The 21,468-nt window shown below is 40.9% G+C and overlaps 1 protein-coding gene across 1 annotated transcript in view; it reads left to right on the forward strand.

Moving 5' to 3' along the window:
• The first annotated feature begins 6,423 nt into the window (after window positions 1-6,423).
• LOC141995743 (band 4.1-like protein 5) overlaps window positions 6,424-21,468 on the forward strand; it is a 49,815-nt gene continuing 34,770 nt past the window's right edge. Inside the window, exons 1-6 of the mRNA XM_074967073.1 lie at window positions 6,424-6,811; window positions 7,028-7,200; window positions 8,970-9,064; window positions 15,854-15,982; window positions 16,567-16,628; window positions 17,472-17,582. Coding sequence (XP_074823174.1) covers window positions 6,699-6,811; window positions 7,028-7,200; window positions 8,970-9,064; window positions 15,854-15,982; window positions 16,567-16,628; window positions 17,472-17,582 — 683 coding nt within the window. The 5' untranslated portion in view covers window positions 6,424-6,698. The remainder of the gene's footprint in view (window positions 6,812-7,027; window positions 7,201-8,969; window positions 9,065-15,853; window positions 15,983-16,566; window positions 16,629-17,471; window positions 17,583-21,468) is intronic.

The raw sequence follows: 21,468 nt of genomic DNA on the forward strand, positions 1-21,468 counted from the left end.
TCACAAACCTATTTCTTCCACCTTCCTTTTGCAGGTCACCTTCTAATAACCAAAAATGAAAGAAGTAAAAAAGATACTCAACTTCTTAATGCATGATATACAAAAACTACATCAAACGAATATTATTTAAGTTGCAAAGTCAAGCACACAGAAGCTAAGAAATGTCAGAATTAAGGTGGTCTGTGCAACCTTAATTTGGCTCACTTGTGCATATGCATTATGACCCAGTTAGTAATTGCGCATTGATATAATAGTTTTTCCACAGCAGCTCTTTCAGTGCATAGGCAGGACACACAAGAGGGCTGAATTAAGCCACTGTAAATCTGGCAATTCCTAACTTTCAAGTACTTGACTTGAAATCTAAATAATGTTCTTTTAACATTTTTGCATGTTATTTCCCATGATTTCTTAAAGGAAAAAGGTTTAAAAAAAAACAAAACAACCCATTCTATTGTGTGCAACTGTAACAACCCACCCCTCTCACATCATCACGGTGTGACCCTTGAGTACCACAGCACAGACAACTTCCTCTTGCACTACAGAGCTAACTACATCAGCTGGCATCAAGATAAGGCTGTTTTCCCAGCGGGGGAATGAAGAGCTCCGTCTTGGGAGTTGTTAATGGGAAGGAGCCTATGAATGGATTGCTTGCGGTGGGGGTGCAGTTATTAGGGGAAGCCTTGCCTGGTGTACTCTCAAACCTCCCCCCCCCCTTTTTTTTTTTTATTTTAATTAAGGAAACTCCATCCTCATCTGGTGCCACTGGAGCAAGAAGAGAGAAATGGGCTGCTGGGCCCAGCACCCCAGCCTGGCCCATGTGCCCCCAGCGTGGACATGGGTCACTGGGTTACATGTTGGGTCCAGAGGAGGTAGGGAACCCACTCCCATCTCTCTTTCTCCACGCCTGCTACAAGTGCTCTCTCAGTTCCCAGTCACTCCCGAGCAGCAGCAACCACTGCTTTGACATAAGCCTGGCCTCAGAATGTTTGAGTTTAGTTAATTGTTTTGGTAGGTCGCATTAATGCTAGTGTTTTGCAGTGTGCAACAGTGCTACCTACCTGGTCTGGCTTTAGGCTAGCTGTGGTCTCGGTTTATTCAGTCAGGTTGTATCTTCTGAGCATCCCAGGAAGGATTCACTGCCATGCTCAAGTCTCTTTCTGAGCATAGTTCTACTCCTAAAACTAAAAACTCCAAAATGAAAAGCCGTTCCTTTGCCCACTGTAGGCTACAGCTCCCATGGGCTTTTCCCCTTCAGCGCTAAAAGGAGGACCTTCCTTCAATCCCCCTGCTTCTGAGACTACTGCTGGAACCTGTCTCCCTCCTGCACCTCCTCTCATTTGAGCTCTCAGCCCTTTATAGGATCTGAACCCTTCCCAGTTGGGTCTGATAATTGAACCAGATTGGCTGGCCCTTTAAAGGGGATGGCCACCCTGTTGGTGTGGCTGTTGAGAAATGAAACATTCAGAATTAGGAAATTTCAAAAGCCAAGGTTCTCTCTGTAACTTTATTTTAGTTACATTACAAACTTTGTATATTTTGTGGCATACATTGCTATCAATACATTTAACAGGCAAAGAGGAATATGAAATGCTACAACCGATACTCCTGGGGGAATTCTGTGCCAAAAAATTTAAAATTCTGTGCACAATATTTTAAAATTCTGCATATTTTATATGTCAAAATAATCATGCCATTTTCAATTATTTTGATAATTTATTTAAACTACAATACAATGGCTGGAGAATGGGAGTGGAGAGCATTGGAGGAAATCCCAAGATCCCCTTGTCTAATAGTAATAGTAGCTAGGTTTGACCCTTTATTTCTAGTTATGAGTCAACAAATATATGCCACTATATGCTCAGTGTTAATCCTGGGCAACTGAAGAGCAAATAAGGGCTGGGGAATCAAACTCACAGAAAGGTCAGTAATAAACAGTGCATGGAGCATGTTTTGAAAGGAAAATTTTTCAGTCCAAAAATTTAGACCAGTTCTAATCACTGAAGCACTGTAAGTATTTATAAGGCCATACTGTCATTTACAATAAGGCTCCTTTACACCACTCTGGCAATGTAAAGGGAGCCTTAAAACTTTTACACCTGTTCCGTGATCTTGGGGGAATTCACTCAGAATGGGAACAATTCACTAGGCAGGCTGCTACATTATGCTTTGCCTGCGGGAACAGAGCCTGCCTTATGCCTACCTCCAAATACCCTGAAGCCCCTGACCCTCCACACTGGGCGTGCAGCAATAGCAAGACAGAGGGACAGTCTCTCTCATTTGCTTGCTTGCATGTCTGCCGAGCCTCGGTCCCCTGGTTGTGACTGACATCTCCCCATGCATAGAATCATAGAATATCAGGTTTGGAGGGGACCTCAGGAGATCATCTAGTCCAACCCACTTCTCAAAGCAAGACCAATCCCCAATTTTTGCCCCAGATCCCTAAATGGCCCCCTCAAGGATTGAACTCACAACCCTGGGTTTAGCAGACCAATGCTCAGACTGAAATTGTGTTGGGCTACAAAGCCAAACCACGCAAATCAAGGTGGGTAACAGATGAAGTGTGCCAGTCAAGTGACAAGCGTAGGAAGCTGAAGGATAATAAAAAGGAGGATGAAAGATCTGAGTTCAATAGAGATAAAATAGAAAGCAAAGAGACCCAAAAACAACTGGATAAGCAAGCAGTGTAAATAAGCTGAAGAATATGTGAAGAGAAATTTGACATGGGTTTTATTGCAAGATACGAGAACTAATACATCAGGTTTTTGATAACTTGCTATAATCCTTTCTGCCAAATGCTATGATAATGTATGGTGTTCCTGAAAAATTCATTACGGCAAGTCAGTGAGTGTGGTGGGAGTAGACAAACTGATGGAATGGTTCAGGACAACTGTAGGAGTGAAACAAGGATACACGCTATTACCAGATTTGTTCAGCTTGGTACTAGACCCAATAATGGCTGTAGCACTGAGAGGTGAAATGGGAGGAGTCACGTTATGGGGTAGGACAGTGCATAATCTGAAATTCACAGATGATATTGACCTCTCAGCATTGAACAAGGAGGATTTACAGAGAATAATGATGAGGTAGACCAGGAAAGTAGAAAATTTAGATTGAAGATCAGCGTGGAGAAGACAAAAAACATGGCATTTGGAAGAAAAGAGAAAGAGGTAAAGATCAAACTCTGAGACAAAGACTAGAACAAGTGGAAAAATGTGTGTACTCTGGAGGACTAGTATTGAAGGATGAAAATGGTGAAAGTGACATAAGAGGAGTCAGACTAGCTGCTATTCCATTTGGAAAATTCAGCAAGTTCTGGAAGAATAAAGACATTTTGAGAAAAACAAAAATTAGTGTATATGAGACAACTGTCATGCCAATACTGCTGTATGAGTTGGAATGCTGGAGTATGAGGAAAGGCAATGAATGGAAGATTTTGACTGGAGAAATGAACTGGCTCAGGGGATACTGAGAGTTTCAAGACTGCAGAAAATAAAAAATGAGATAGGAAATGGCCAGGACAAGAAATAACACTTACCGAAGATTCAAGAAAGATTACTGCAATTGTTTGGATGTGTGTCAAGAATGGACACAGAAATAATATCATCCATGGTGATACATACCAGAGTGCAGGGAACTAGAAATAGAGGAAGACTGAGGATGCTTTGAATGTCATTGAAGAATGGCATAGAACAAAAAGGTTTAAAGATAGAAAGTGACGGACAGACTTCATTTGGCCCCATCATCGCTTTTGTGCTGATGGGTGGGAATCAAAGATGAAGACAATGACCAGATGTTACATCTGGCATCTGAGATGCCACCATAATTTCCAATTCAAAGCATAGGGCAATCTGTGGTATCTCAGATCCCAAGGTGTGGTATCTGTTGGAAAATATTTACTCTTTTATGGCAACCACTGTACTTCTGACTGGCCACATGAGTGCAGATTTGGTTTCCATGAGCAGATGTGGTGCTTCCACACACAGATTAGGAACATACAATTGTACATGCCCGTCTTTGAAAATCAGGCTCTAATCTCTATACCCATCTGCAAAATGAGAATAAATAATATCTACCTCGCAGAGGTGCTGTGAGTCTATCAAAATGCCTTTAGATCCTTGGACACAGAGAGTAGTCTTACTGCCTTTGCCCTTGTCTTTCCCTTTCCTCATCCTCTCCCTGTGGTGTTCTGCCCTTAATTTAGATTCTGAGCTCTTCTGGGGAGGGGAACCCATCTTTGTTCTGTAAAGTGCCATGTAAATAATAAAAAAATGGGGGAAAGCTTTTTTCTGCAAAGGGATACATTCTATCTTTGTTTTAAATTTGTATTAAAAAGTACTGAAGGATTTGACCAAAGCTAAATTTACATAGGTTTCAGAGTAACAGCCGTGTTAGTCTGTATTTGCAAAAAGAAAAGGAGTACTTGTGGCACCTTAGAGACTGACCAATTTATTTGAGCATGAGCTTTCATGAGCTACAGCTCACTTCATCGGATGCATACTGTGGAAACTGCAGAAGACATTATATACACAGAGACCATGAAACAATACCTCCTCCCACCCCACTCTCCTGCTGGTAATAGCTTATCTAAAGTGATCATGAAGTTGGGCCATTTCCAGCACAAATCCAGGTTTTCTCACCCCCCCACCCCCCTCCAAAAACCCCACACACAAACTCACTCTCCTGCTGGTAATAGCTTATCCAAAGTGACCACTCTCCTTACAATGTGTATGAAAATCAAGGTGGGCCATTTCCAGCACAAATCCAGGTTTTCTCACCCCCCCAACCCCATACACACACAAACTCACTCTCCTGCTGGTAATAGCTCATCCAGAGTGACCACTCTCCTTACAATGTGTATGATAATCAAGGTGGGCCATTTCCAGCACAAATCCAGGGTTTAACAAGAACGTCTGGGGGAAGGGGGGGGGTAGGAAAAAACAAGGGGAAATAGGTTACCTTGCATAATGACTTAGCCACTCCCAGTCTCTATTCAAGCCTAAGTTAATTGTATCCAATTTGCAAATGAATTCCAATTCAACAGTCTCTCGCTGGAGTCTGGTTTTGAAGTTTTTTTGTTGTAATATCGCAACTTTCATGTCTGTAATCGCGTGACCAGAGAGACTGAAGTGTTCTCTGACTGGTTTATGAATGTTATAATTCTTGACATCTGATTTGTGTCCATTTATTCTTTTACGTAGAGACTGTCCAGTTTGACCAATGTACATGGCAGAGGGGCATTGCTGGCACATGATGGCATATATCACATTGGTGGATGTGCAGGTGAACGAGCCTCTGATAGTGTGGCTGATATTATTAGGCCCTGTGATGGTGTCCCCTGAATAGATATGTGGGCACAGTTGGCAACGGGCTTTGTTGCAAGGATAGGTTCCTGGGTTAGTGGTTCTGTTGTGTGGTATGTGGTTGTTGGTGAGTATTTGCTTCAGGTTGGGGGGCTGTCTGTAGGCAAGGACTGGCCTGTCTCCCAAGATTTGTGAGAGTGTTGGGTCATCCTTCAGGATAGGTTGTAGATCCTTAATAATGCGTTAGAGGGGTTTTAGTTGGGGGCTGAAGGTGACGGCTAGTGGCGTTCTGTTATTTTCTTTGTTGGGCCTGTCCTGTAGTAGGTGACTTCTGGGAACTCTTCTGGCTCTATCAATCTGTTTCTTCACTTCCGCAGGTGGGTATTGTAGTTGTAAGAATGCTTGATAGAGATCTTGTAGGTGTTTGTCTCTGTCTGAGGGGTTGGAGCAAATGCGGTTGTATCGCAGAGCTTGGCTGTAGACGATGGATCGTGTGGTGTGGTCAGGGTGAAAGCTGGAGGCATGTAGGTAGGAATAGCGGTCAGTAGGTTTCCGGTATAGGGCGGTGTTTGTGTGACCATTGTTTATTAGCACTGTAGTGTCCAGGAAGTGGATCTCTTGTGTGGACTGGACCAGGCTGAGGTTGATGGTGGGATGGAAATTGTTGAAATCATGGTGGAATTCCTCAAGGGCTTCTTTTCCATGAGTCCAGATGATGAAGATGTCATCAATATAGCGCAAGTAGAGTAGGGGCGTTAGGGGACGAGAGCTGAGGAAGCGTTGTTCTAAATCAGCCATAAAAATGTTGGCATACTGTGGGGCCATGCGGGTACCCATAGCAGTGCCGCTGATCTGAAGGTATACATTGTCCCCAAATGTAAAATAGTTATGGGTAAGGACAAAGTCACAAAGTTCAGCCACCAGGTTAGCCATGACATTATCGGGGATAGTGTTCTTGACGGCTTGTAGTCCATCTGTAGTCCATTTGTGCTGGAAATGGCCCACCTTGATTATCATGCACATTGTAGGGAGAGTGGTCACTTTGGATGAGCTATTACCAGCAGGAGAGTGAGTTTGTGTGTGTATGGAGCTTACGAAAGCTCATGCTCAAATAAATTGGTTAGTCTCTAAGGTGCCACAAGTACTCCTTAAATTTACATAGTTGCTTGTCCACCTTTACAACAATGGATAGATCTGCTTTACAAAGCTTGGATCCAGATCTTGATTCGGGTTCCAACTTCCCCTTAGCTGGGAAGGATTTGGATTAGCTGTTTGAGTATTTTAAGAAGTAAAGGTGTCACACAGTGCAGCCGTTCCCATTTGCTATGTTTGTATGCAAAGACTCCAGTGAGGTTGTTTGAAGACACTTTTTGCTTCCAGTCTGGTCATGCTGTGCTGATGATCACACTCCACAGAGAATTTTTCCTCTACTATGAACTGATTTTTCATACAGCGGAAGAAGTGGAGATAATATATGGACCTGTCCTGAGTTTTGAAGCTCGTTCTTCAAGGTATCTAGCTTGCAGATTTTTAAATTCCTTTGGAAACTAGTGTAAACTTGTTATCTGAAACAGTTTTTAAAGAATGTGCATGGGTGCTTGAAAACAACAGGAAAAGGAAAGTGACCTGCTTTTTTACCTGAGGTTGCATTTTTTAAATCCTTGCCTTGTGTTGTCACTTTTCTGAAATGATTCTACCTATCTCTGTCCATCTTCCTACTTTTGCAGCATGCCTCTGATTGTTGATTTACTAGACAGCAAGGAGTTGCTGGAGACTTGCATTGATGAAGCAACAGGCCTGCCTGTTGCTAGTTTGACAGCAGGAGTTCCAGAAGAGGCAGATCTTAGCTTTGTTCCTCCTGGCACAAAGGAGACAGCTGCTGAAAAAACAGATCTTGCTGGTAAGGAAATTTCCTGAATCATTGCCGTTATCATTCCATATAGAAACAGTGGTACATAATAATGGAATTATTGTGATGACTGAGTATTTTTCCTCCAAAATCTCAAAAGACTCTACAGATATGACAAACTACATGTATACGGCTCTCAGTGCTCAGCACTGAAATACAGCCACCTCCTGAATATAATATAGGAGCTGTTTTAATAGCACACAGCAATACTGTACTATAGTTCAGAAAAGAAAATTAAGTATCACTGACAATACTGGCAAAAGGTCTTGGTAGATAGAACATGCTGTATAACTGTATTGATGATTCCAGTAAAAATACGTTTCAGGATTCAGAAACAGCACAAATAGTACTGGTATGTTTTCCATAGCCTGCATTTCCAACCATATTGTGTGCTGATTGCATCAAGGCTTATAAGCCTGCTAGTACGTGATCCAAGCTGTCACTGCTAGCATCGTGGTATTCCTACTGGTGTATCTATAGACTATCTATCTTTCTTAGATACTTAAATAGCTCCCATTACCTTAGTGTCTCAGTACCCCACATTTTCAATGTATTTATCCTCACAAAACCTCTGTGAGGTAGAGAAGCGCTGTTATCCCTGTTTTACAGATAGGGAACTGAGGCACAAACAGATTAAATGACTTGTCCAAGGTTTCACAGGAAGTCTGTGGCTGAGCAGGGAGTTTGAACCTGGATCTGCTGAGTCTCAGGCTAGCACCCTAACTGCTGCCCATCTTTCTTCTCTAGCCTCACCCACTGTTTACAAGACATGGTGTTGTGGAGACATGGGTGCTCCAGCTCCCTTCCGCTGAAAAGGAAACTTTCCACATGACCACATCACACACTCCTTTCCTGTTCTATTCCTGTTGCAGTTGTGGGCATCCATCATTACTGCCCCCTGGTGTGTTTCTTTTTACTTGTTGGGAGCAACCTTCACACTCCACTCATTGATGTCTCAACCACTCTCTGTGGTGGTAATAGGGGAACCCACAAACCAGCTGCTAACAGACTTTTGCAAACAAAATAATTTTCCCCAAGTAGGGTTTGAATTCCCCATTGCAGAGCAGAAAGAATGCCAGGCTAAAGATATAGCACCACCACAGCTGCCTAAAATCTAGCTGACCTGCATGCTTCATTTCTGCTCCTCCAGTAATCCAGCCTGCTGCAGCATGCATGATAGCACAATCGGCAAGCTGGGTAGTAGACTACCACTTTAAAGAGAGTAACTCTGATTTTTTTAAAACTGTGTTGTTGTCTTTTGCCATGAATAACTCTGTGGCAGCATATAAACGTTACTGTGACTGTTTAGGACAACAGAGCCAGGCACGGCTTGACAGTTAGTGGTTTTGGCTGGGAGCAATTTATTTCTCAAATCAAGTATGTGTGAGTGCAGAACCAAGAGAAAGTATAATGGTTCTTTACAGAACATGTGAGATAACCCATAAATGGTATAAATGCACTCTCTTCTGAGGAGCTACTTTCGTACTTGCAAATAATTCCTGAGACACAGATTCACTTACCTTCCCACACTTGTATTGAACTTTGTACTAGTACAAGACTCCCTCTCTTTTGGATTCAGCGCATACAGACCAATCCATGGAAGTTAAATTGCTCAAGTGTGAACAAGCAGCTTTATTTCATACTGGCCCAGATAGCTTGATCTTCTGATAATTCGTGGTCAGGAAGGGTAAATTTGAAATGCCAAATAACCCCATAGCTGCACTAACAGGGCCTTAGGTTGTCTCTGCCATCTTTTTCAGCATTTGAAGACACATTGAAACTGAAACATCTGGAGACAGAACCCAGCCCGATGTCAGCGCCCCGTTCTAACATAAACGTCAATATTAATAAACAGGTACTCTGGTTGCATTCCTGAAAGTTACTGAGTGTGTTGTGATGATTTTGAGAACCCTTTTGCTTTCTGGTTACCATGTCCCACTTGCAGGCTGTTTGAAAATGTCTATAAATGATGTTAGAGACACAAGCAAATCAAATGCATATACTTTGTTCTATAGAATCTTTTGCATGATAAGTGAATAATTTCTGCTGGAAATTAGCTAAGGACCAGATTTACAAAGGTTTTGTAAATGCCTAAATATGTAGGTAGGAGCTTAGTGGGATTTTCAAGAGTGCCTGGACACCTAACTCCCATGTATGCAAATGGTGCACAATTTGGTGCACTACTCAATTTCATACAAGAACAGAGGAGGGGGAGAGGTTTTTTTTTTTTGTTTGTTTTTTTAACCTTTTAGTCTATTTTATTGTTTCCAGTATATTTGTCAATCCAATACACAATAAAGCATGCACTATAACAAAAGTTACTTAAATTCCCTGGCAAAACTCTCCCTGATTTTAGTAGGGTCAGGATTTTACCCCATGCACCTCATGTTCACCCTCTGCAAAACATAATTATTATTATTACATGGGGATAATAACTGTTTCTTTGTTGGGAGACCACTTCTGTTAAATAACCTATATTTATGAGTCCTTTGGATATTTAGTGCAGGTTTCACCGTGCTTATTTTCCTTACAGGGGAGTTGTGCATCTTAATTCATTAATGTCAGTAATTCCCTTCGAGCAAATACGAGAAAAGGTGCTATGGGGTGCAGGGCATGGGGCCCTGGTCTATAAAGTATTAGCCTAATAAAAACTATTTATAAACAAACATCACGTAGAATAAAGGGTGATATGCCTTTTCCCATAACAGCCCTATGAGTCCGTTGTTATTTCCCAAGAATTTGGGTTAGTTTTCCCTCCAGATGCTGCTACAACGCAATCTGGTTAAAAGCAGCTTAGTCCTCTCCCTCCATGTTACAAACCCAGGATACTTGTATTTTGAATAGGAAGAGAAGGCAAAACAACACAGACTGCATCACAGCATTAGCCCAGGAGGGCTAAAGGTTGGATATACGTCCCAATGAAGTCAATGGGGTTTTCTCTTTCAGTTAAGGTGGATCAGGATCTATTAAAGGTTTGGAGAAGTACATGTGTAGGTTGACTTGCATGACTGCTGAGCCCATTCCTACGTTTCCTCCTTATTTTGAGAAAAGGCCGTGGCTTCTTCATGCTCATAGCTACTGGGTATTGTGTTCATGTCTCCTTTAAGGGCTGACAACTGGGATGCCTTGTGTACCTTTCTGTTTGGTGACTGCATTACAAAGATTACCAAGCCTCTAAGAAGATTAGTGGGTAGCCTGTGGGTCTTGTTATGCCGAATGTAAACAAAAGCAAATGAACACAATTTATTTCAGACTCTCTTGACTTGTTCATCTCCCTGTTGGCTTTAAATAAAGAGGGAAACAATTCTGAAGATTAAATCAAGAGAGAATAGAATGAAATCCTCTGTTCATAGTGTTAAATTGTGGCTAAGGTAAACTAAACACACTGAGACTCATATAATGAGCTAATCTAACAAACAGATGCCTGTACTGTACAGCCCTGATTATGCAGATATCACACAGGACACTGAATAACTTTCGATAATGGAAGTTCTGGATAATCAAAAGAATTTTCAGTTTACTAGGTACTGGGCAACATGTTGCAGTTTAGATAACGGCGTTTTGCACAGTTGAGGCTTAGATAATTAAGGATGAATTATACTACGACTACTTAGTTTTGTAGGCAAAGACACCTATCAGTAAGGACCTGCGGATGACATTCTAAAACTGATTATTGTGAAAATGTAGGGTGTAAACTCTATTTGAATTAGTATTTTTCCTCTGGTAGAAAAGGAGAAAGTTGTTTGACTAAAGGTTTTCAAGCTATGCTGACTCTAAGGGTATGCCTACACTACCCACGTTACAGCGCAACCGTGGCAGCGCTCCCTGTGGGGGAGAGCTCTCCTAGCGATAAAAACAAACAACCCCCTAACGAGCGGTGGTAGCTTTATCGCCAGGAGCGCGGCTCCCAGTGATAAAGTGCTGTCTATAATGGCGCTTTTCAGAGCTAAAACTTTTGTCACTCGGTGGTGTTTTTTCACTCCCCTGAACGAAAAAAGTTTTAGCGCTAAAAGTGGCAGTGTAGACCCAGCCTAAGCAAGTGGTAATTTGAGAATGATTGATTGTTAAAAATAAAAAGAGCTAGAGATTGTTTGAGGAGGTCAATTTTGAGCTGGACAGAAATTTCAAGGTCATTTAGAGGGTGTCAGTTTGTAGATCAAATGTTTCTCATGAAATGATCCCCAAAACAGTGACCAAAGAACAGTAGTTAAAACTAGTTTGGGAGTTGCCCCCTTTTTGATTTAAAATCTATTACACAATGCATATGTAGAAATTATGGACCTGATCCTGCAGGCAGTCCCATTGTTATCTAGTCTGCTCATGTGAGACAGGCTTGTGGTACCTGTTGCCATCAGACTAGTTATAAACTGCCACACTATAAAGAGAAATAATTAAAGTAAAATTTTGAAGTTAACTGTATTTTTGATTATTTTATTATCCCAGCTATTTCTCTTTCTGTGTTTTTTTTGCTTCTTAATTTCAGCATGCTATGTCTTTTTCTCTTTGTAATAATATATAAAATATCTCCAGTTTTGTTGTAGCATGCTGGAATGTACAAGGCAAGAGTTTGTAAGAAGCATAACAAATTGCACTGCCAGCAGAATGGGTCATTAGTTCTCTGATTGTGAAAGCAAAGCTGTGTCTTGCACCAGTGAGCAAAATAACTTTTCCAAATGCCAGTGGTTCATCAACTCTGTTAGCTGAAAAACTTGAACGTTCTTCTGTAAAGATCAGAGCTTGTATCTCAGAATCATCTCTAGAGAATTCTAGATTTACATCCACTTTTGATTGGTTCTTTGGTAGGGAAATATCTACCGATCTATCCATCCCCTTAGAAAGGGCAGAATCTCTTGAATGAGAATTTGCAAATGTGGAATGAATGGCTTTATTCTTCCAAGTCGGTTGCTGGAGTTTCCTAGCTGCTCGCTTCCAAACTTTGTTTGAATGGAAGCATGTAACTTTGTCATTCCTAAGCTTTTGACTAGCACATTGGCCAAGTCTCAGGAGCCTAACAAAGGAGAGCAATTAGTTCTTAAATTCACTTTCATCAGCTTCTAGAATGAAATGAACAATGAAACCTAGCCCTAGTTCCTGATTAATGTTTTTACTCCTAAGGGTGTTTTTTTGGTTTTCTTAGTCTTGTGCTTTAAATTATCATGAAGAAAAGTGACTTGACAGTGTGGATGTACCAGACTCTGGGAGATTTTCAAAGGTACCAAAGACAAGTAAATGCCAAACTCTCATTCAGAGTCAATGGGATTTAGTTTCCTAATTCTCATTTGTGCCTTTGAAGATCTCTCCCTCTGTCATTACATTGCCGTGTTTGTATAGTTTTCAGATGTAATTTGATGTACTATAGATATGCTGTATAGATCAGATACCTACTAATGAACAGTCTAGGCTTATTCCACTAGGCAGGAACAATGAGAACTGCCATGGACCTGGGATATCTAGAAACCTGCAGAGTTAGATATCTTTGCCAACTACCCAAATTAAATATCATGTAATTTAGATATTGTGAGTTGGTGTCATGTGCCAAATATTTTATCCCCCCACCATTTCTGATTTCTCTACTCTTCCCTTTCCTTTAACACAAAATAAAACTGGCACAGGGAGATGCATGTTAATCTGAATAGAAATGTTTTCTTAGCATTAAAAGAAAAAAAATAAGTTTTTATTTAAATATTTCCCCTACAATGTTGGGAACCTAAACACATGCTACTGCATGAGAACCAGAAAGTGAAACTGGTGGTAAAGAAGATTGAAAGTGATTGGGCTAGATTCACTGTCCATACTGAGGAAACTGCAACAAAAATAAACCACAGAATAGTGAAAAGTAAATAATATGTATATATATTTTTAGTTTTAATAATCAAAGTTCCTGGTAGCACTACTGGAACAATGAATTGTAGAAATTCCATACTGTAATACCTATTGAGAGTCTCTAGATTTTTTGTAATTCCAATGTTTTTTGCAGAATGTAAAGCTTTCATTTATAGAACAATCTGATTGCAGCAATAACCTTCTAAATGTGAACCAGTGCAGAGAAGATGTAGTGAGTCTGCAGACATACTCGGGGCCAGATTTTGAAAAGAGCTCAGCTCTGATTTAAGCATTATGAGTGCTCAACATGAAGCAGATCCTTCTAAAAACAATAGGAGCTGCTGGATGCTGGGCATGTCAGAACATCTGGCCCCATTTGTAGACGATATGCACTTTTGAAAATTTGGCCCTTAATCGTTAGTTCAGAGATCAGAAATGTCTCCTGTTCTTTTGAGTGGGATGTTAACTGTGAAACCCGGTGTGGTTGGATTAATTTGTAAGGATATTTCACAGCAATAAGGTTGGAATGACATTTATTAGAGACTTTATTCTGTTGAAATCAAAGCAGTGGAGTAGTCAGTACAATGACCATATGTGTGATTCTTTTACTCGCTTCTCCTGTCAAATATTGACTGTTGTATCCACAAAACACTCTAACTAGAGCTGGAAAATTACGTAAAGATGCTGCAAATATCTGAATATTCTAACTTTTTTCCCTTTGGCCCTCCATGTAGCACTCAGCAAGAGTGGACAGTAAGGAAGATTTAGAGAGATGGAAACACTGAGAAGGGAAGGATAGATCTCAAGGATATTGGGAGGGTTAATGATTTGGTACAATAAAAATCTTGTTTTTGTTAAACTATTCCATAAAGTTACAAACCATCCACTAAATATTTTTATTAGCATTTCATATATTTAGAGTGAATGTGTCTTCCCTCTTCTCCCCCCCCCCCCCCCAAAAAAAAAAAAAAAAAAAGATTGGCAACAATTAAAAACAGCCTATTTTACATTGACAGTGGCCCTTCAAGATTGGACCAACTTTTGCCTTTGGGTATTACTGACTTAGGCCAATATTTTTAAATCTGTGTGCCTAAAGTTAGACTTATAAATCCATACTTAGACACTTAAATAAGTGGCCTGATTCTCAAAAGAGCTGAACGTCCAGCAGCTCTCACTGAAAATCTTCCTCACTTGTCATTCCAGTTAATGGAAAGGGTTAAGAGTGAAGGGGGGATGTCAGTCAGCAGTGAAGGGGTTACCCTTCTCTTGTTGGCTTTGGTGATGAGCATGGATAGTTTAAAAAAAAAAATGCTTTCCGCTAAATACTGCCCTTTCTATGCACACCAACAGCTCCTCTGGCTTCAGTGGGATTTCTCCTGTGTTTAAGGGCTGCAGTATTTTGGCAATACATTAAGTACTGTAGGGGGAGAAGATTTGCAGAAGAAGAATCAGTCTTGCTTATCAAGTGACTTAAGTGAGGAATGTAGGGCTCTGGAACTTCCCCTGCTGAGTCGCACCCTGAAGAGAAGGGTCAAAAGGTTTAGTTTCCACTCAGCTGATTAGCATCTGTCACTAATAACATAGCAGTTAGCAGACTGAAAACTTGATTAATACTTTGCAGTTAAGAAAAATAGTACATATAACCAGAAAACTCCAAACCATTGTAGAATAGATATTGCAGATTTTGACTGATCTCAGTGTGCGTCTGACTAGTACTTTACTTCTGAAGTAATTTAGTGGGAAAAGTATTGTGAGAGCATTATATGTCTGGCTGTTTAGTCTAATATACTACTGGGGTCTAAGGAAAAAAAAATCTCTTGAAGCTGCATTTGAGAGCAAATATTCAGCTGCCTACTTGGGATAAATTAATTTAAGATGGTAGGTACCTCATTGTTTACATTAATAGGATTTAAAACTGTATTAAAAACCCCATCCGGTTGCTAGGTGAGTAATTCCATATGGTTACACTCACCAGAGTGACATGGTGTGGAAAGTTGTGCATTGCTCATGTAAATTCTTAGCTCCTGGTTTTCAAAAGCCTTTATATTCGTACAAAGCATTATGCGCACAGGGTTGTAGAAACAGATCTGTGCCAAGATGCTATTAGTAAAACGCATCATTTCTCTAATGATAGGATTTAGAATAGTTAGCACATTTAGTCTTGAGAGCGTTTTGTAAGCACCAAGGCCTTGATCCTTCATGTCCTTGTGTACTGTCCAGTATTGTGCACAAGGGCTCTGCTCCACAAGGCAAATGGACACTGCACATAACACAAGTAAGTCTAAGCACCAGGCACAATCATCTGCACTGAGCAGTGGGTAAGTCTAACACCCCCATTATGCACCTACTCCCTTATTCACCTGGGCAAGGTGGAGAAGAGCTGGGTGGGGCTAACGAATGTGACTGATGAGACATGGTAATGAAGAACTTCACTCAGTGCTCCCCTGAAGTCTCACTGCTGTTATTAGTCAGGAGGTGTAACTATGTGGCCTTGCAGCAGTTCGCTCATTATTGCGGGATCAGAGTCCCATGCTGTCCACTTCTTGCATACTTCATCTTGCCTTGCGTTAAATGCAACACTCAGCTCCTGTGCTGTGTAGGATCAGACCCTTGCTAGTTAACCCTTTAACTACTATTATTCAATCAAGTTTAAAAACAAAGTCAGAAATTGTTTCTCTGTTCTTTGAATATTCGCCTTTTCTGATATTTTTCCCCCACTGAAGCCTTGCTGTTTAGCATTTTGTGTTGATGTTTATGGACTCAGCCCAGCCCAGGTTTTGTCATGGAGGGGATGCTCCTAATGAACATTTTCCATTTCTAGGATGAGGTGGTGAAGTTGACAGATAAGTGTCTTAATAACGCAATTGAGAGCCCAGTAACAACATCACAGCGTCTTCCTGCAGACATAAAGAGCAACATCCTGAAGGCCCAGGCAGAGGCAGTGCCCAAGGTACATACTTTGCTCAGAAGGATTATGCCATCCTCAGGTGTTCCCCTTAGGACTGGCGAGAGGGGACACCATCAACAAGCCTCAAAGCATAACCCTCTGCATTGAGTTTGACTCTCTTGATACTCCGCTGTCCTGGAGAGGCTGCTGTACGGGACTAGTCTTTAGGTATGAAGGCTCTGTGTAACTAGGGGGTCAAACAGTGGCAGAGTAGAACTGCCCTCCGTCCTTCAGAGGGAGATACACTGACTACTCTGCTGGTCTTGGGCCTTAATGGGGTCCCTCTCAGCATATTCCAGCTTTTCCTTTCAACAGAGATAAGGATCTGAACAAGCTTGGTGCTTGTAGTGCTAGCAGATGTATTAAGTAATGATAATTGTTTCTTGGAGGACCTGGCTGGATTGTTTTGCATTAGCATTGAGGTTTTCATGAGAAAAAAATAATTGACTCTGCTTTGTTTGAATAGCAGACACATGGCGCACTCTCCCTTTGAGAAGGGATACTCCAGATTTTCCCATGAATCGCTAACATGACACAAAGATGGAATTAAATTTTGGAAACTTATTTTCGTGTTCATTTCCTTTTAGATCACGAGAGAGGATAGCATGTTGGACAACAAGAACTCCAATATTCACGATGCCACTGCCAGGTACTGCATAGGGCTGGGGGAAAGAAGCAGGGTGCTCACGAGATCTGAGCACAGGACTGGGAGTCTGGAGTGCTGGAGGCATACTCCTAATACTGATTCTTACCAGTGCTTTACAGCAAGTCATTTAAGTCCACCTGTGAAAAGAGGGCAATTTGTGTTTCCACATCTGTTAATTTAGCATCCCATAAGGTTTAATTCTTTAATATGTGTAAAGCACTTCAAAGATAAACATCACTATGCACTGTACTTGCCAAGTGTTGTTTGTTATGTATAAGATAATTCAGATACTCAATCTGAGCTTTCCATGTTTTTCTTCCTTAATCCATTAATGTCATTACCTTTTGTTAGGTAATTTAGCATGGTGAAAGGTGCTACGTGCTACACTGAAGTCATATCCTGATACACAGAACAAGCACAGTATGTGCAGTGACCATGCAGGCTGTGCCACATTGCCCCACTAGAGTATTTCAACTCTGTTCTAGGGTCCAGAGGGTAATTAAGTCTCCATGGCTTACTTTTTGGCCACACTGCTCAGAGTGCCAGCAAAGGGATCTGTTACAATGGAGTTTATATAAAGCAAACACCTGTATGCAAGAAACTGGCACCGACAGCTCATTTCACATGCCTCATTGCCAGGGTTGGCTGGATTTGAACTAGGTACATAGAGGTTAAAGGGTCAGTAACTTTGTGACAAGTCATCTGAGATAATTATGTGGCAGGCCCCAGAACACTTGCATAGTCAAGTTACTGACAAAAGTTTGGTTTAGCAGGGAAGAAAATGTCTTTCTCCTGAAGATGGATAAAGAACTGGCAATGAGGAGTAGTACCTATTCCTTTTTGCAGGAGCGTCCTGATCTCAGGAAAAGCACAGAGCAGCCTGTTGGCAACCAATCCACTATTTCAGAAATCAAGAGAGGTGCTGAAAGAAATCTCTGCCTCAAATGTCTTCCTTCCGTAAGTGCTCTGGGAAGGAATGTTACTGGGGATAAGGAAACAGCTCAGAGATTAGCCTGGGAAAGACGAGAAACAGCTGTTAGCTAGCAGGATGAGCAGTCAAACAACAATTCCTCACCAAGGAGAGGAGGAGGAGAAAAGTGAGACTGGCTTCGTCTGCTGAGTTTTCTTTAACACACACTCACTAGGGTCTTCAGGGTGCATGAAAATAAATGGCAACAGAGTAGAATGATGCAGCAGAGATTATTGATCTTAATATTATCCTTTAGCCTGTGCAATTGCCTGTTAAAATGTTTAAAATCAAATAAATAGCTAAAAGGAATTCGATCAAGGAAGTGCAGTCAAAAACATACCAAAAGAGAAGAGAAATGCAAGTGTGTTTGAGGTTTTTTAGATTGCTGTGAGAACAGGGTATTTTTAATGTAAACATCCCCACATGAACCTAAACGCAACAGCAGTGCCTGAGAACTGATGGGAAAGAGAGTGAAATTAAGCAAGCTAGGAACGAGCACCAGCCCGGGAGTTAGGAGACCTGGATTCTATTCCTGCTCTGCCAGTGACTCACTGAATGGCCTTGAAGGAATCATTCCTCAATGTTCCCATCTGTAAAATGGGGATTACTGTTTACCCACCATAGTAAAGTACATCGAGATCTATGGATGAAAAGGGCTAAAAATGGTCATTACTAGTTTTATTTGCAAGCCTTTCTCTGGCACTCAGCACTGTTGCATGTGAGCCACTCATTCAAATTAATTTATCCTCACAACCCACCTGTGAGGCCAAGGAAGTATTATCCCCATTTTATAGATGAGGTACTTAGGCTCAGAGAGAGAGTGTGTCTTACTCGTGATCAGACAGGATGTCTGTAAATGAGTGGAAACAGAACACAATTCCCAGTCGAATGCCTAAACCACATGACCTTTTTCTTCCGGTGAAGTTAAGTTAAACTTTGACAGTAGTTGGTCCTCCAGTGTCTAGAGAGCATCACCTGTGCTAAGGGTTACTAGTTTAACTATCCTGGCTGAATGGAATGCAAAAAAGTAAGCAATATAAATCATGGAAAAGGTGCATTAGATTTTAGTGACATGAGTAAGTGTTTCTTGCCCAGTTAGATGGATCTGTATCCAGCTCTCAAATTAGGGGTGTAACTAAGATCAGCATTTGGCCCCTAGTATATTTATCTTGGCAGTGTCCTGTTTGTAAATGATTCTGTTGATATGCTGAGACACATTAGTACACCAGCTTCATTCTAGTCACATCACTACAACCTCCATGGAAATCAGTGTGTTAATGAAGATTTTCAGTAGTTTGTAACATTATTTTTTGAGCTGCTGACCTTGATGCTAGACTTCCCTTGTGCGTAGACTAAATACTCTAATTGCACATGTGTTTGTGGTGGGAAATGTGTATCCATGTGGTTCCTCATTTGCTTAATCTGTTCCCAGGTAGAAGTGAGGATTTTTTGTGATTTACTGCTTGTAGTGCCTTCATTTCTAAGGGGTTTTTCTAGCCATATCAAACATAAACATGAAGAGCTGATGAGTGTTTTGGCAGCTGGCTGAAGTGGGGTCAACAGCACCACATATCGTAAAGAGAAAGTCATGTAATCTGAGAGAACAGATAATCATGAGATTTCCATCGGGGACAAGGATGATTTGTCTTCTCTTTGTTCCTATACTTAAATCAATTTGCCTGCATTCTCTTTTTGTACGAATAACTCCTGTTAAGTAGGAACACATTAATTGCTAGACTGGATCAGACCCATGATCCGTCTAGCCCAATATCCTGTGTCTGTTAGTTGCCAGCACCAGATTTTTCAGAGAAAGGTGGAAGAACCCCACAGTCGGCAGATATAGGCTAATATCCCCCCATGAAGGTCTCATCCTGATCCCTTAGTTTGAGACTGGCTGAAACGCTGAAGGCACGTGGTTTATATCTGTTCCAAATTTTTTCTTAGCATTAACTGTAACAACTCTGGAAATTCTTGTTATCCACATAAATGTCCAATCCCTCTTTGAACCTTATTAAATTCTTCGCCTCAATGGCATCAAGTTCCACAGTCATTACATGTGGTGCGAAAAAGTATTTCCTTTTATCATTTTGGAATTTGTCATCTTTCAGTTTCATTAACTCTTGTTGTTCTTTTGTGTTCTGAAACAGTGAGAACTGAAGTTTCTGATCTGTCTTCTAGACCATTCCTTGTTTTATCACATCCCCTTTTATTTGTCTCCTTTGTAAGGTAAACAATCTCAATCTTTTCAATGACAGGTTTCAGAGTAACAGCCGTGTTAGTCTGTATTCGTAAAAAGAAAAAAGAAAAGGAGTACTTGTGGCACCTTAGAGACTAACCAGTTTATTTGAGCATGAGCTTTCGTGAGCTACAGCTCACTTCATCCGATGCATCGGATGAAGTGAGCTGTAGCTCACGAAAGCTCATGCTCAAATAAACTGGTTAGTCTCTAAGGTGCCACAAGTACTCCTTTTCTTTTTTCTTTTTAATCTTTTCAATCTCCCTCATAAGAATGTGTATCCATGTCCTTGATCATTCTCGTGGCCGCTTCTGTGAACCCTCTAATTCTGCAATATCTTTTGTGAGATGGGGTGACCAGTACTGCACACTATAATCTAGATAAGGCCATATAATTTGAGATGGAATTGATTTATATAATTGTATTATAATATTTTCCTTATTCTCCATGCTACTAGTTGTGCATCCTGATCTTGTTCGCTTTTTTTCATCGTAGGCTGAGGTCTTCATTGAGTTGTCCAGAGTGATATCCAAGTCTCTTTCCTGAGTTGATACAGTTAATTTAGAACCCTATAAGGAGTATAAGTAGATAATTTTTTCCCCTTTAATGTGAATTAGTTCGCATTTATCAACATTGGGCTTCATTTACCATCAGTGTTGCCCATTCAGCTAGTTTAGATTCTGAAGTTTCTGACAGTCTTCTCTAGACTTGACACAGTTATCTAGGTTAACCATCTGCAGATTTTTCTACCTGAGAGCCTACCCCATTTCCAGATCTGCAGAACCTCAGAGTTCAGTTGTTCATAACTCTGCACAAAACGTTATGGTTCTTTCAAAAGTTTACAACTGAACATTGACTTAATACAGCTTTGAAACTTTACTGTGCTGATGAAAAAATACTGCTTTTAACCATCTTAATTTAAATGAAACAAACACAGAAATAGTTTCCTTAGCTTGTCAAATCCTTTTTTAAACATTCCCTTTATTTTTTTAGTACTTTATTTTTAACACAGTAATGTACTGTATTTGTTTTTTTCCCCCCTTTGTCTCTGCTGCTGTCTGATTGCCTACTTCCAGTTCCAAACGAGCTGCGTGGTTGACCAGTCAGTTCATAACTCTGGTGTTCGTAACTCTGGGGTTCTACTGTAAATAATAAATATATTAAGCAACACTGGAGAATATAGAGGGCTTGTATACATACAGGAATTGCACAGGTTAAATGAAAGATGTGATGTTAAACTGAGGCCACTTTGTGTATGGGCACTTTTACCTTTGTTTCAAGTCTACGTGCAGACTGAACCAGTATAAGCTCTGGCTAAACCAATGTAAGAGTGTCCACACACACAGCTGAACCAGTTTTACTAAATGGGTTTAATGTTATGCCTTTAGTTAAAGTTGTACAATTTCTGCATATAGACTTGGCCTGAGTGTGGGCATACACGCATTACAGAGCAGAAGGGGGAATATTCTGGATCTGTCTGAGATTGCCATGCTCTCTCTGAGAAATCTGAAATACCTGGCATTCTCCAGTTTTGCCCCTAAAGATGCAGAGAACACAGGTGAGAAGGAGGCAGCCATAAAACTCCAATTCTTCTTCAAGTAGTGCCCCTGTGGGTGCTCCACTGTAGGTGTGCTTAT

Source organism: Natator depressus, chromosome 11 (assembly GCF_965152275.1).
Source record: "Natator depressus isolate rNatDep1 chromosome 11, rNatDep2.hap1, whole genome shotgun sequence".
NCBI lineage: Eukaryota > Metazoa > Chordata > Testudines > Cheloniidae > Natator > Natator depressus.